Source organism: Diadema antillarum, unplaced genomic scaffold (genome assembly GCF_040938485.1).
Source record: "Diadema antillarum isolate AM-2024a unplaced genomic scaffold, OU_Dant_1.0 scf00000018, whole genome shotgun sequence".
Classification (NCBI taxonomy): Eukaryota; Metazoa; Echinodermata; class Echinoidea; order Diadematoida; family Diadematidae; genus Diadema; species Diadema antillarum.
The window spans coordinates 1,807,288-1,823,779 of record NW_027270907.1 but is presented as its reverse complement, the minus strand read 5'-3'; the positions used below and the strand labels follow the sequence as shown (position 1 = coordinate 1,823,779).

At 37.3% G+C, this 16,492-nt stretch overlaps 1 protein-coding gene across 1 annotated transcript; it reads right to left on the bottom strand.

Moving 5' to 3' along the window:
- Positions 1 to 878: 878 nt before the first annotated feature.
- LOC139727612 (mesencephalic astrocyte-derived neurotrophic factor homolog) lies at positions 879 to 16,177 on the bottom strand. Its single transcript, XM_071638596.1, has 4 exons — positions 16,046 to 16,177; positions 3,862 to 3,986; positions 3,262 to 3,403; positions 879 to 1,341 (listed from the first exon to the last, which is right to left on the bottom strand). The coding sequence occupies exons 1-4, from the start codon at positions 16,155 to 16,157 to the stop codon at positions 1,163 to 1,165; spliced, it is 558 nt and encodes a 185-aa protein (XP_071494697.1). The 5' UTR covers positions 16,158 to 16,177; the 3' UTR covers positions 879 to 1,162.
- Positions 16,178 to 16,492: the final 315 nt, after the last annotated feature.

The following is a 16,492-nucleotide window of genomic DNA, read 5'->3' as shown; positions in this document are numbered from 1 at the left end:
ACATGTATTGTAAAATACAGTTGGACCACGTTATGAGGTCAGATATAGCAATACCTGTTGATAATGAGGTATTTGTGCAGTTCCCATTCCTTTTATGCTCCTGTTTTTATCCCACATATAAGCAAGATAAACCCAATGCCGATATATCAAGGAAATTTCAGTGGTTCGAAGCAGCTCATAATTATGAGGTTCCACTGTAATTTTTTCTTCAGTAACTGGAAGGTACAGCGGCTCTAAAGCAATTGGATAAATTTGCACAAGTGCCTATTAAAAAAAACCAGAATTTCTCCAATAAAGCACTTAACAACCCCTCCAACCTCTCCCACAAAAAAAAAAAAAAAACCTGGATTGAAATATATACATCTGAGTTCATTAAATGATCAGAATTCAGCACATTCAGTGTCACAGAAACAGACTGTCCACTGTACATTAAAGAAAGTATAACTGAAGAGTTCATATTTTCTCCCCTTGTGAGCATTCTTTCATTTCTGTGTCCAAACTATTTGATGGGTAGGTTCATCCACATCAAGATGCACTGTTCTTCCTGTCTACAGAGAGCATGCAGGCAAATGTAATTCATGTTTCAATTCAATGTACTTTCTTGTCAATTTGATGTGTATTACACAAACCCTTGAGCATGCATCTTCAACACTACTACACAGAGTACGTAAGAGAATTTTCCAAAAATTTGACATAAAATTGAATTTTGAAAATTTAAATGGATACAAAATATACAGATTTTCTAGGGTTTTTTGTACATTTTGAATGCCCTAATTTTTTTGTTCCACTACGCAAGTTTTTTAACAACAAAAAATGCTTGTTTGTCACTAAACACTTGTTACATTCAATTGCAAGTAACGTACAATTTGTGTATGTACTTACTGTATAGTACATGTATTTACACACATTCACATTTACAATGTACTGTAAGTATACATGTTGTAATAAATCAAGTATCAGAATCTTCTCCAACTATATTTCCAATGTAATAGCATCCCTCATTTATCAACTATCCAATTCTTTTCTTGCTGTTTGGGATTTGTGCATGTGTCTGCAATTATATCTTGAAAAACAAGGCTTGTCTTTCAACACACTGAATAATTAAATCAATATAAAAGTAAAAGTCTATCAATAAATAGCCTTCTCTACTTTTACTCAAAAGTTATAATTCCTGCTTTTGCTGCTTTTTGAAGTACTTTGGCTTCAGTTCTTCTATCTTTTCGATGAAATCGTTCTTCTCTAAGCAGGATTTGCAACTCTCTCCCCAGTCAGTCAAAATCTTCTTCAAGTCCTTTACTTTCAGTTTCTTCAGATCTACTGCATCCAAATCAATTTGTTTTTCTGTGACAGAGAGAGAGAGAGAGAGAAGACGAACAGAAGAAAACATGTTAGTATTGCTTTAAGTTATAGAACAAGTCAGAATGTATCAGCTATTCCAACCATTCAATGATGAATAGCAAATATAGCAAAAACACTGCACTACAGTAGTACAATCACCGGCTTGGAATATTTTGTTTGATAACACATTTTGCAGTGGCAGAAGCAATGTCAACAACAACAAATAAAGGAATAAATAAAATAACATTTTATTCAAATAAATAGATAATTACATATAGGAAGAAGAAATGTAAGAATGACATTGGAAAATCAGCTTTCTTGTACATGCATGAATGATTGTATAATTACTTGAATAGACATTGTCATATCATTTTGTCCTCAACTTCAAACTAAGCTTTCTTCCATTTTCTTTCATGGGTTGAATAAAAATGCAGCACACTCCTGTTTTAAAGGACAATTTCACCTTCATGTACATTTGGATTGAGTGAATGCAACAATATTAGCAGAACACATCACTGAAAGTTTGAGGAAAATCCGATAATCTGTTAAAAAGTTATTAGTTTTTTAAGTATCTGCGCAATTACTGCTGGATGAGAAGACTACTACAGTGTGTGATGTCACATGCGTACAACAATATAATGAAAACAAAAAGAGAATTTCACAAAATGTTACTTTTTGAATAAAGTGCACATTTCTTGGACTTGTTACTGATGTATGTTATGGATAATATTATTCCCCTTGTCTTCTGAAAGAGAGAAGTCAAGTGTTCTTTTGTTATGCGAGAAAAGTGAAAATAAGGTGAATTTTCATTATACTTTCTTTATACCGTTGTACTCATGTGACATCACAAGCTATAGTAGTCTTCTCATCCAGCCATGACTGAACAGAAACTTTAAAAATTCATAACTTTTGAACGGATTGTCGGATTTTCCTCAAACTCTCACTGATGTATTCTACTAATATTGCTGCATTCACTCGACCCACATGTCTATGAAGGTGAACTTGTCCTTTAACAAACATGGTTATAACAAAATTCTCAATGTCAGTCAGTTGCAACAAAATTCTCATGAAATGAAGTAACGTCTAAAAGAGCAGGTCCCACATTTATCATCTATATATTTATACAGTGTATACTTCACTGCCACTCCCAAGGACTTTGTTTTAATGGGAGTCACCTGCAGACATACAATGCACGAGGCACTGTCGTTGAAAACATCCATGAGGCACACTTTTAGTATCCATGTTGGTATATTCAATTTATATGGGTCTTCAGAATATTATCAAAATGCCATTTCAGTTTGCCACTCCATCATATCAATAATATGTCAAAAGATGCACATTCCATCATTCAGAACAAATCTCTTCACATCAATACATTTTGTGTGTTTTTGCACAAATACTTCATTGTAGCTTTTAAACCTGTGATATAGTGTTGTAAAACCACACAAGTAGTTTGATATTCTTTTACAATGATATTCATACTGATATGTAAAACAGCAGCAAAGTTATATGTCTGGATCTTTATATCTCAAGTGCTTAATCAATAATGTTCATATAATTTGGACGAGTGTTCTTATGTTTTTTTTTTCTTTGCTTTAGATTTACTTTGCTTTAAAATCTAAAATATCCTTGCAATTATTCTATTACAGCTGTTAACAAATACCATACTAAATAGCAAGGACAAAAGTAAGACCCTATGCATGTGTTTGTTTCTTTGTTTTGGATTTACTTTGCTTTAAGAATAACCTTTTAATTATTCTATTTCAGCTGTACATGTTAACAACTACCATACTAAATTGCAAGGACAAGAGTAAGGCCCTTTGAATTTTCCTCAAAGGGAAATACATCTGTAGCCTTACCTTATCATCATTGATACTAGGAATTACTACATTGATCTATTCCCATTTGGGAAGCAAAACTCACCATATTTCAGCTCACATATCTGGCTGTCTTTAGCATTGAGCTTCTTACATATCCTATCGGCAGGCAGAGGGACAGACAGAGGTTTTATCAGATCATTGAGCATCCCAGTTGCAGCATCTTCCGTGCCTCCCATGTAGTAACACTACAGAAATACAAAATGTACATGGAACAGGACATACAATTTTAGTCAAGTGAAAAATGACAACATTAAAACATATTCTCTGGTCATCTCAACTTACGATCATCAGTGCAGCAGGTAAATAATCTACATTGTATTCTTGTTGAGAAAAGAACAGAAAGAGAGGGAAAAAAGAGATCAATAAACACTTTTACAAGCCTGTTGTTTTTTCTGTTATGCCATCAAATTGTGAAGAGATAAAACTCAAATATTGAATGATTACATACATTGTACACATTTCCCCCTCAACAACTGCCTTTAACAATTTAGTAAGGGGTGATGTGCATGATGTTGTTATGCATACACCTGATGATCTGCATTTCTATACATTACCACTTATTTCATCACTTCAAGGCAATTTGAATGTGACAAAATGTACAGTATCTCAAACAATACTGAAGTCAAACCTGAGTGATACTTACAAATCTGTTCTCTTTCCCTTTGGCTCCCTTGCAGAATTTTCTGATCTTCTTTTCGATGACAGCTGTATCTTTTCTGTCCTCATCTGTGATCATGTTTTCCAACTGCTGCACTACACTCAGGCACACTAGAGACAAAACGAAAATACATGCAAGTATGAGGCATGCTTAGTTGTTATAATTTGAGGATTGAAATAAAACACACTAAAATAATCTATACTTTTTTGTTCTGATGGAGATAAAAAAAAAACGACAATATGAAAGTACACCTGAAGTCCTGTCTTGAAGATACAGTGTACTGGATGTCACATACTGGGGTATCTGTACTGCTTTTGCACAGATCTGTTGATACTTTTCTTGTTTTAGTTCAACATTATTTTACAAGACAAACAATTATCTTTAATGAATCAGTGATGACTAACAAAAAGTGAATTAAAAAAAATGGAAGCACAGTATTTGAAATGAAGATAAAATGTATATCAGTTGGCTTTGACACGGAAAAAAGAAATACCGGTACACGGGTTGACATGCTTGTGTCTCTTGAACAATCAAGAAACCTGAACATGAAACATTTAATGTCAGCCAATAAATGCTGTGTCAGTCAAAGGCCTGCCCCCCCCCCCCCCCCCCCCCCACTGTGACAAGTGCCAAACCATATTACAAATGCTTGAAACACTCCCTTTCAGAATGATAATTGGCTAGGATTTCAGATTTTTCTTTATATTTCTTTGTCATCTATAATTTAAAATTAAAAAAAAAAGTTTTTTACATGTGAGGTTGTTGCCAATCGAAATTTTGGATGGCGTTTAATATGGTTGCATTATAATTATGGGCGGACAACATTATATCCTCAGATTTTGCTGTAGACTTTATAGTCTTGTATTCTCAATTTAACAATTGTTTTAGGCTATACTCTTGTCTACTAACGCTGACTAATGTACAGTATCTGTCACAATAAAGTTTCACCTAACGTTTCACCTAACGTTGGTGTCGTGAAAATTGTCCTGGCTAACGTTAGCTAACGAAAGCTAACGTTAGCGATCGATACCTAACGTTAGCTATCGATACTGTAGCTAACGTTAGCTGCCAAGCTGGCAGCTAACGTTAGATGCCAGCTAACGTTAGCTAGCTGGCAGCTAACTCGTTTGTGTGTTGGCTCGATGGAAACTCGTGCACCGGACTCGAGTACTAACGTCAGAGTTTTCTCGGTTCCGAAAAGCGAATTCGCGATCGTGATTTTTTCTTCTTTGCTTTCGGAACGGAAAACTCGGAAGCGCGGCGGCGGTGCCGCACGCTTCCACCACCTGCAGGTCGCGTCACAGAGGTAACTTCTTCCAGATACTGCACTAGATCTAGGTCTCGTAAAATCTCAGACCTACGTTGCATCATGCATAACTATAAGAAATACAATTAATCTTCGATAAGCTCACTCGATATCTCGGTCCTGAAGGCATCGGGAATTCGTAGTGCTCGCTCGATTGAGCGTAACTTTGCTAGTGGACAGTTTATCATGTAAATTAACGCTCCTGTGGTGCATGGATCGAGCTGCGAGCATGATCGTGCCTCGTATCATTCCTAACGTTACAGGCAATACAGCGTACACTGTTACAGGCAGTCTGATTGATGCCTTCTCATTCACGTTCTTACTGTTACTATGTCACTGCATTCGACTGTGTAGCTGTAACTGTTAGTACATTCGGCCTTCCTAACATTAACGTTAGACTTCTTCGTTGGATAGCTGTGTACCGTGCGTTTTATATAGCGAGCTCGCGAGTTGAGTATGGACACAATACCACGCCACACAGCACATTAATGTCTCTGCATACAATAACTGGTAGCGAACACGTGTTGATGTCGATCATACAGTCCGTGAGCTGAGATTTCATTGCGCAATTGAGTAGCACGCGGCGCATGGCACTGCTGGGCCCGCGTAGCAACCTGTAGTGCAGGTGTGTGTACCTTGACCCAGGGAGGTGAGAGCAATAGAGTAAAAAGATAAATAAAATAATAATTATAATAAATGAAAAAAATAGAAAGAATTAATGGATAAATAAAGAAAAGAATACTCCGGACAGACGGATCTTTTTATTCCTATGATGCAATTACTTGGGCTGACGTTAGCTTTAGTCCTATTCAACTACAGCTTTACAAACGTTATTTGGTTTTTTTTTTATATACATTACATATTTTAACCACGCTCAAACACACACACACACACACACATACACACACACATCCATCCACAAATCTCATTTGGTGTGCATTGCAGAGAAATATCTTTCCTTTCTCCCGTCCCTACCTTTTGTCAGATAACAATATTAAATTACTAGCTAACGGCAGAATTGAGGAGACAGCATTGAACAGGACAGACCAACCCTCTCTTTTCAGTCCAATAATTAGTGTCAGTAAACGCATAAGTGATGAAAGCTAGGTCTATATTCAGTCAAAAATATTTTTTTTTTTTAATGAATTCGCAAAGAATTGTGTCTTGTGTAACTACAATGGAGCGTGAGTCGTATAACGTTAGCTAACGTTAGCTATCGTTAGTCTGTATAATTCTTTACAGACACGCTCTCTCTCTCTCTCTCTCACATTATGTACAGCCACCTAAAGCTCATTAGATGTACACTCTGAGAAATTTCTATCCCTCTCCTGCATCTAACGTTAGCTAACGGAAGTTTGTTGGTTACCCTGTGTCAGATATCAGCGAGCTCGCAGAAACGTGTTTTTTTTTTTTAATGAGTATATTGGACAAAGCACTTCTTTTTATCATTGTTCATTAAGTATTGTCAATAAAACGCTTTAGCGATGAAGACTAGGCCTATATTTAGTCAAAAAGGGGAACTTCTAATATGCATTCGCAAAGAAAAAAATAAGTAAAAAAAAAGGATTTTCCGATTTCACGTTTAATATTCAAGATCATGAATAATCGGAAAGAAAAAAAAATCGGCAATATCTCGCTAAATCAGTTCACAATCCTCGGTGTTACACTATCATAAATACTGTAATTATAAATTCACAAACCTATAAATATAACCCTATTATTATGTAACGTAATAATAGTAGCGTAGTACAATCACTCGGGTTAACGTTAGCTCAGACTAGTCCTCAGAATACGTTTGTGTATACAGTGGATCGTTAGCCCTAACAAAATACTTTGAACGAAGTTTTAGCCAGCTTGATCTTTGTAGCGTTTGTGTTGTTGTCGTGAAGGTTCTTGGTACTTTGTTACGTGATTTGTTTGCTTCGGTGTGTTTCTCGAGTGATGATGGTGGTCGTGTTTCTGAATGAAAAAAGGCTAAGGATCGAAGTGATGGTGATGATTGTGATGCTGGTGTACAACATACGTGGCATACTTATTTCATTTCTCCCTCTTTTACTCTTCTTTCCCCTCCCATGAATGATTAAAAGAAAATACAAACAACCCAACAAAAAGAAGCACACAAACACAACACAAAGAACCAAAGAATAAGGGGAAAACGCAAAGAGATTGTATGCGGTCTCTTCAGATAGAAGAAACTTGACACCCCTCCCCCAACCCTTGTGAAATTTTTTTTTTTCACAAAAGCAGGTGCCGGACCATCAGGTGCCAGACGAAAGAATGCACGCACTGGAGTTCTGGTAATATACAGCGTGTAATTAGCCTGGAAATGTCGATCCAAGAATTAGCTAAGTGAGTTGAGTTAAAAGAATCATTGCAAAAATCACAATTTTAAGCAACATAATGATTTTACTTTTAGAGCCTTTCTTTTGGCTCATAGTCGAAATATCAGTCGATTATTATAGTGTACTTAATCGAGTATGCCATAACCGTGATCTGCCATAACCATGATCGCTAAATGCCACGTTGTATTTATCGATCAGATTTATGGTAGACTTTCTGATTTCAGTGAGGTGGAGGGCGGGGGAGAGAACTGGAATACTTAAAGAAAACGATGTTTAAAATCCATGAAATTGAAAAATGAAACAGCCTGAAAATAACGCATGACTATAGCAAACAATTGAAAACAACCCCGCCCCAAAAAGTTTTGCATTCGCTTACACAAAAGCTCTCGTGAAAGATGAAAGCGTACTTTGGCATAAATTATGTCGTAATGTGTTTAGAGCATCTACGCCTTATACGTGGGTGAGTTTACTTTAAGTTTTGAAATGGTAAATATAAAGAAGATTGAAAGTAAGACAGTTGAAAGTAAGTTTCCGCGTCGACAGTAAACCTTTCTAACTTATACAGAATATACCTCAATGTACATGTTGTATACTTTTTTTAAGTGGAGACGTAGCAAATAATCAGATGGTGAATGGATATTTCGTATCTGTTAAATCACGCGAGCGTTGGTAAACGAATTGCAGTTACTTGAGCTAGTATAATTTCTGTCTCTTCATAATCCAGAAATGAGCTATCAAGTCATGTAACTCATGCCTTACTTTCGAAGCAAAATCTAGTTGTCAACGACCTGTGTGAGGATGTCTCTTTCAGTCCGACTTCTGCTGTTTTTTGTCTATGCTGGACCATTGTCCGATGTTGAAGCGATGCGTGAAAATTCTCCTTTGAAATCGGCAGACCTTTTTTGTGCAAGGGCTTTTGTTTTGTTTCTTTTAACGTCCGAACGTAATTAGCTGGCCCAGTTAATGCAGGTAGTTATGACTCTTTCGACTCTGAAATGTCTTTTTGGAGCGCAGAAAATTCTTTTTGTTCAGACAATAACTACTTTTGCGGATGTGCATCATCCGTCGTTCGTACGATGATTATTTTTTTTCCACACGTTGCGCCTGTGTAATACTAGTAAACTCAACGAGAAGTTGCCTATAGGCGGAGGATGCAGCTATTATTTGCTGCTACGCTATGTACATCTAATACGGCGAGACTTATCTTTGCTGAGCCACACGTCTGATGCGGCGAGACTACGAAGTACGAACAGTGAAAGTGGATCAGGATGCTTCGCTCGCGTCTACTGTTCGTAGTCTCGCCGCATCAGAATTATTGCTCTGCAAAGACAGTCTCGCCACATCAGCTGGTCAGAGTTATAAACAGCATAGACAATATAGCAGAGGTGGCCATGTCTTTAAAATGTAAAACGTTATATTTTGGGGTAACGTGTAAACAATGTGGACGTGTGAGTGTGTGTGTGTGTGGGGGGGGGGGTGGGTCAATAAATAACAGTGCAATCTTCTTTCTTCATCATGATAGGTATAACAAAAATATGCAGTGTAATGTACATTATGACTGTGATAACGCATTTCTTCGCTTCATCTCCGCAACGCTTGCAACAACACGAGATTGAACCATCAATGCTGTGCGTGTGATAAACGATGAAACTCTAAATCTTTTCGTGATATTCAAGGGGGGAGGGGGGGAACGACGCTTTTAGACATGTTCATCAGCGAGAATATAAGGCGCGCGGAATGTCAAAACAGGGAGGTAGTTTCAATATTAGTTTGGCAAAGTTGTATTGTCTTCATGTCTTTTCTTAAATTCATAAACATTTACATGTAGTTTGTCGTGATGTTCAATTACTTTTTAAATGAACAAGCACAGCAGAAATCAAACTTAAATGTACAATGTATTTCCGTATTGCCTTTCTTGTAATTCATTTAATTACTGCATGTAATGGCATGATTTGGCGAGATTCAAAGGTGTCTTTCCTTGTCAATCAACGCTGATATCGCGTACCAAGATCATCCAAAGTCAAAAATCTTAGTTGCGAGCCGTGATAAAGGCCTACCTCCTTGGATTTCCATTAAAAGAAGACGCTAAATCTTGCACATTGATTAAAGGTCTGCCGATTTCAAAAGAGTCACATATAGCTGGTAACTCCCTGCATCAACTGGGCCAGCTAATTACGTTCGGACTTTAACAGAAACAAAACCAAAGTCCTTGTATACAAGCAGTGATAAACAACAACAAAAGCCTGCCGGTTTCAAAGGAGAATTTTCTCGCATCGCCCGATCAACGATAATGGTTTAGCATTTTCGACAAAAACACACGACAAAAGACGGATTGAAAGCACATTCCTCACACAGGACCTTGACAACTATACGAACTAGATTTTGCTTCGAAAGTACAATTGTATAGGTATGGGTTACAGGACTTGATACCTCATTTCTGGAAATGAACTATGGACAGACAGAAATTATACTCGTTGTAAATTGTAATCTGTTCGCTCACGCTCGCGTTATTCAACAGATAAAGATGAAAATCCATCTCAGTATATTTTATTAGGCCTACTGTTATCATTAATTCCCATGAAATATCTTAGACTAATCCAATCAAAATTCTACCTACAAACATTATATAACCCTAACCCAAGTCCAAATCATCATATCAAAATTAAATCTAAAGCCCTACAGTCTTAACATAATCCGGCGCAACTGTTGCAGGAGCAAATGTTGTGTCACCAACATCTAGAATAAGCTGAAAAGGTTTACGTGTCGATGCGCCAACTTACTTATGACTGTCTTAATACATTGTAACTTTCTCTTGGTTTTCTAAACTGAAGAGTATTCATATTAGACCACGCAAGATTAATTATGAATATATATATATATAAAACATCCGAGTGAAAATATTTGCTCATTATATATATATATATATATATATATATATATACTGTTATATATCAACATGACTGTAGTCTCACTGATGTCTATCATTACCGATTACCGATAAAAACGGTAACGTTTCATTCTCTCTATAATGTGTATCTCACTTTGCTATATACTATAAGCATATATACGTTCTAAAAACTTACATCCCATGTTCATCATCCCTGGATCGTAACAGGTGGCATCCATTGTCACACTCTCTTCCTGCCATTGAGAAGCTCTATAGCAAGTCATTAAGACAATCCTTTGTTCGTTGCCCCTCCCGCTTGCCGAGGTTTTTATTGTTCGTCAACAAACGATCGCCGCGATTCAAATTGTCTTCATCGTGCATCTCGAAGTGGCATCATCATTGCGTGATCGGAGACAATGAGGTCTTAATCTTTTACAGGCGGATGGTTTCAAGGGACGCCTTGAATTCTTTCGTGGATAGGAGATTGGTCCTGAATAGAACCTTCTCTATCTCAACGTTTCGGTAAGCATGTCCTTATTAACCTTCTTTTAAATTTGCCGAAACAACCTGTAACCGGGACAGACACTCAGTTCTGTCTCTCTACTTTAACTTTAGCTACAAACGTTATCTATTGTGGTTTTTGTTTTCCATACATGTCATTATGCTTAAGAAAAAAAAAAGGCGTAATGAAATGAAAGTGATGCTAATATTATATAATTCTGTTAGTGTGAATGAACTTTTGAACGTGTCTAAGTTGTTGTTTTTTTTTTAATATGGTATACTCCAGACCAAAAAACCACAATGTTTACTCTTCATTTTCGTAACCAGCATGATACAGCGTATTCACGAGACCTCGCAAAAATTATAACGGCAACAGACCCCGTATATTCTCTCATGTCATATCCGTATAACATTGAAGCGTGTCAACTTCTTCTGAGCATGCACAGTAACAAAATGATTTTTACAAGTATCATCGTTGGCATTTTGCGATTTTGTCTACTTTTATGCCTTAAACCAAAACCTCGTAAAGCGAATGTAATTGCAGAATAAAACCAATATAACAACAAGACTCGCTGTATACCCGGTACAGACAATGCAGTTCTGTCTCTTTAACGTTAGCTAACGTTAGCTAATGTTGTTGTTTTTTTTTATACATGCCATTAACTATAAAAGGCCAAAGGAAATTAAAGTGATGCTAAACGTGTGTTGGTTACATGTGCATACAAAATCAGACCAAAGTTCACAATCTTTACGCTTCGTCTCGTATTCAACACGATATTCACGAAATCTTGTTTTGTCTACTTTTATGCATGATACCAAAATCTTGTGAAGCGAATGTAGTTACAGAATACAGACCATTGATAACACAGAGAAAATTCGCTGGGTACCCGGTAGACGTGCATGCAGTTCTGTCTCACTAATCTAACGTTTATAGCTATAACGTTAGCTATTGTGGTTTTTGTTTATCATACGTTTTTCTATGTTTAGGAGAAAAGGCAATATGAAATTAAAAGGGATGCTGATTATGTGTGTACAAATATAAGACCAAAGTTCACAATCTTTACGCTTCATTTTCGTGTCCAACACGATATTCATGGAACCTCGCAAAAATAATGGCAACTCACCTCGTATACTCTCTACTCTCAAGCACTAACGTTAGCTAATGTTAAACGCTATACTGATGCGTGTCAACTTGTTCTATAACAGCATGCATAAAAGTAAACAAAAATCGCAAAATGCCAATTTTGGTACTTGTAAAAATATTTCATTTTGCGTGCTCTCATAGAACAAGTTGGCACGCTTCAGTATAACGTTAACATTAGCTAACGTTAGTGCTTGAGAGTAGAGAATACGGATTGAGTTGCCATAATTTTTGCGAGGTTCCGTGAAAATCGTGTTGGACACGAAGATGAAGCGTAAAGATTGTGAACTTTGGTCTTATATTAATTTTGTACACAAATATAAATTACGCACGTTCAAACGTTCATTAAGAGAATATTACGATCCCTTTAATTTCATTTTGCCTTTTCTCTTAAACATAGTTAATTGCATGTATGAAAAACAAAAACCACAATGGCTAACGTTAGTTAGCTAACGTTAGATTAGTGGGACCAGAACTGCACGTCTCTACCGGATACCCAGCGAATTTTCTCTTTGGTATCAATGGTCTGTATTCTGCAATTACATTTGCTTCAAAATGTTTTGGTATCATGCATAGAAGTAGACAAAATCGCAAAATGCGAATGTTGATACTTGTAAGAATATTTCATTATGTATATGCTCTAGAACGAATTGACATGCTTCAGTATCAAAATTAACGTTTGCTAACGTTAGTGCAGAACTGCCTGAGAGTAGAGAATAACGTTAGCTAACGTTAGCTAACGTTAGTTTTTGCTTTTCTTACATGGCATTGCCATTAACTGAGTTTAAGAGAAGAAGACAAAATGAAATTAAAGTGATGCTATAATGAATCATTATGTCGATGAAGGTGTGAACGTGTGGAGTTATAAGTAAGTACAAATATCAATCTAAGACCAATGTTCACAATCTTTGCACTTCATCCGCGTATCGAACGCGATGTGCACGGAACTTATAGAATCGAAAATAATGGCAACACAACCGTACTCCAGTCTCAAGCACGATGAAGCGTGTCAATTGCATGTAGCATGCATAATGAAATATTTTACAACTATCAACATTTGAATTTTGTTATTTTTCTACTTTAATGTATGATACCAAAACCTCGTAGCGAATGCAATTGCAGAATAAAACCCACTGAATTCGGCCTACACAGAGAAAAACTCGCTGGCTACCTGGTAGACATGTAGTTTTGTCTCTCTAACGTTAGCTGATTTGGTTTTTGTATTTCATACATGCCGTTTACTGTTTAATAGAAAAAGGAAAATGAAATTTTTTTTTTCTCGGTATAGGTATAAACATAACTATTTGCAATTAAAAGTGAGTCTTTATAATATTCAGTCATTCTACCGTAGCATATAAATAAACTGCAAGATTAACAGCGTATTGAACATGCTAGGCACGTTTACTGTCAAGTTACACCCGGTACCCGCGCGCATAAATAAATGTCATACTGTTATAATTATATTTCTTCGGAAAACGTGCAAATAATGTCCTGTAAATACTCAGTATAAACACTTTTAATAGCTTGGCGATCGTAAAGAGAGAAAAAAATAAAGTGTTGGTGCACATTGAGAGGTATAGAATTCATTTCAAAATTACGGGACCGACGCTCATCCACGCTTCGATATCTTCTCAGCAGAGAGAGAGAGAGAAAAAATGCCTTGCCGATCTCACAATGAAGATCGGAAACGACATCGAAATAAAAAAAAGACAGGGAAATGTCCAAAAAAAAAATTTGAATACTCGGATCACCTAATAAAATGGCGATACACTCGATCGGTCTGCCCGGCGAACCGCCGCTTTTCACCCCAAGTATCGGTTAGGCCTCACATTAGTTCTAACATTAGGCCTAACATTGTACTGTCATGCTGAAAGTACAGTTCGATTTGATTTTAACGAAAGTAAGTAAGCAGTGTATGATGTTTTCTTTCTCTGGTGCATTGTACATTCTTTACGAATGTACTGTTTCTGCTGAAAGTACAGCTTGGTTTGATTTCATTATAATTATGTCATGCTAAATCGTGGATTTTGTAATACATGTGATTTGATTTGTTGTGAAATTGTTTTGAATATGGAATCAATAACAGATTATGGGGAAAAAAATAGTCCTATACAAACGTTGATAATGTTTTTCAGTACACGGAACGCTACTTTATATCACGGAGGTCGCTGGGCTACCGAAATACATTGACATTGTATCAGTATTATTATCGTTGGGGATATTTTCCGTGGCGTGGGCATCACTGGTACGTCTGGCTTCACGGAACCCCCTCCAAATTACATAATGATACAAACTGAAGGCTAAGTACATTGTACAACAGGTGGGATGCTCTAGCACGGAAACCGATTCGCCCGTAATCAGTTACTAGTTCAGAAGCGCCGCACGTGCGCGTGACTACACGACACACACATGCTGTTGGCAGAGCTAAGTACTTGGTACAGGCAGGGAGGTGCAGCACCTCCCTGGTACAGGTAGGTGGAAGTATGTGGGAAGGGGATTTCCTGCACTCAAGACGTTATACATTATGAACATTTCACTGTCAAGATAGATCGTTGAGTGTACGATTTATTGTACTGTATCTGTATGCATCGTGAGTTTGCAAACAGTGTCGACGAGCGCGAGCTGGTAGCTGTGTTTTCCATGAAAACTACACCCAAATCTTCGCTTTTTCGAACAGTCGGTGAGCGTGATTGCCGATGTGTTTATGACATAATACATACAATGTAATACGATTAATTTTGCCAATCTATCACGTCCGTATAGTCAGTGTAGGGACAGTGGTGCATCCCGCTACGCAGCGTTGTAAATTATGTCGGCCTTCCGTGTGTCTCGATCTCCGGAGCTCGGAGGAGGACCGTAATACTGAACAGTAAAATAAAACTCCGAACAGACGAAATTCTCCGTCTAACGTTAGCCCTCACTACTCCTACATTATGAGCAAACGTTAGTTGATATCGATAGCTAACGTTAGCTATCGATAGCTAACGTTAGTCAGCTAACGTTAGTTATCGATAGCTAACGTTAGCTGACTTCCCGGCGGCTCCGTTAGCTAACGTTAGCTAACGATAATCTCCGTTAGCTAACGTTAGAAGTGAAACTTTATTGTGACGGATACTGTACGTAGGGGCTAGGGCCTACATTACTAGAAGAGATAGTTTGGGTCTGTGAGTTTTGAGACAGCGATGAACTTCTAACTTCTAACGTTAGTCAGGTGCCTTTGTCACGCTTTGAGATCGACATGGATAAAAAACTTTAAATAAACTTTAAACTTCTACGAACTGTTAGTTCAATATAGCACCAACCTTGCCAACCAAACTTAAAAGAAGAGGAAATTCTCCCTATCGCATATAGCCGAAATCAAGTGATATCACCATGCGATACCGATATCTGACCGATTGCTCTTGGGACGTAAACTTCCGGTTTTGCGGTTTACCCACGTCACGTCCTTCATCTATAACCTGTTAGATATTTTCCATAATTTCGTTGTTTTGCATCATCGGCCCAGCATTCATGGGGGATGGGGCCACTTTGCGGAAGAATCCCATTCAGAGTAAAGTTACAGATTACAAAATAACTCTATTTTTATTCGACAGAATTTAAAACGAACTGTGAATACTAGTACTTCGGCGTTCAATGTGCATAAAAGCGTACATTTACACATCGCGCCTTCATAACCGGAAGTTTATATCCCAAGAATTAAAGCCAAAAGGTTAAAAAATTAGAGCGCCACACGTGTTCAGATTCGGAGAGCTATATGCGATAGGGAGAACTGATCATTCATACAATTGCATCAATGTCATTGAACATAATAATTTAGTATCATACTACTAGTATTTCCCCTGGACCTAATTGGCCAGCAACTAAAGTACTCGCACAGAGATCAGATATCAGAGATTAGCATGATTAACGTGTTACACTGTTAGGAATTTAGCTAATTTACTATACACCCCACTGCACTGCCACTCTCGTTATAAATACTCTAATAGTCTTACCTTCACATTCACCTTCCTTTAGCTTTGCTTCTGTCAGTGTCAAACATTGTATCACGACTGATAGGAGCAGAATTAGCGCCGGGCACATGAATAAATTTGATGAAATCTGCATCTTTTCTCACTTTGTTTTGAGTGGTGGCTAACGTTTATAACGAATACACTATAAACAAAATGATTGAAGTCGGCAAGTCAGCAAATCTACAGCAGCAGCAGCACGAGTCGGTTCATAACAGACGTGGAGAGTAAATTTTGGTCTCCAACTCATACTCATCCACAGATTTCAATGTGATGTGTACATCGTCAGTCACTCAGCTAAAAGGCAACCAAGCGGATTTACACACACCAATCTATAGTAGTACATGTAGTAGTAGGCTACCTACCGGTTTCTAGTGTGTACGATCTCAAACTACTACACGTGGACAACTTTGTCATACATTTGTCGCTAAC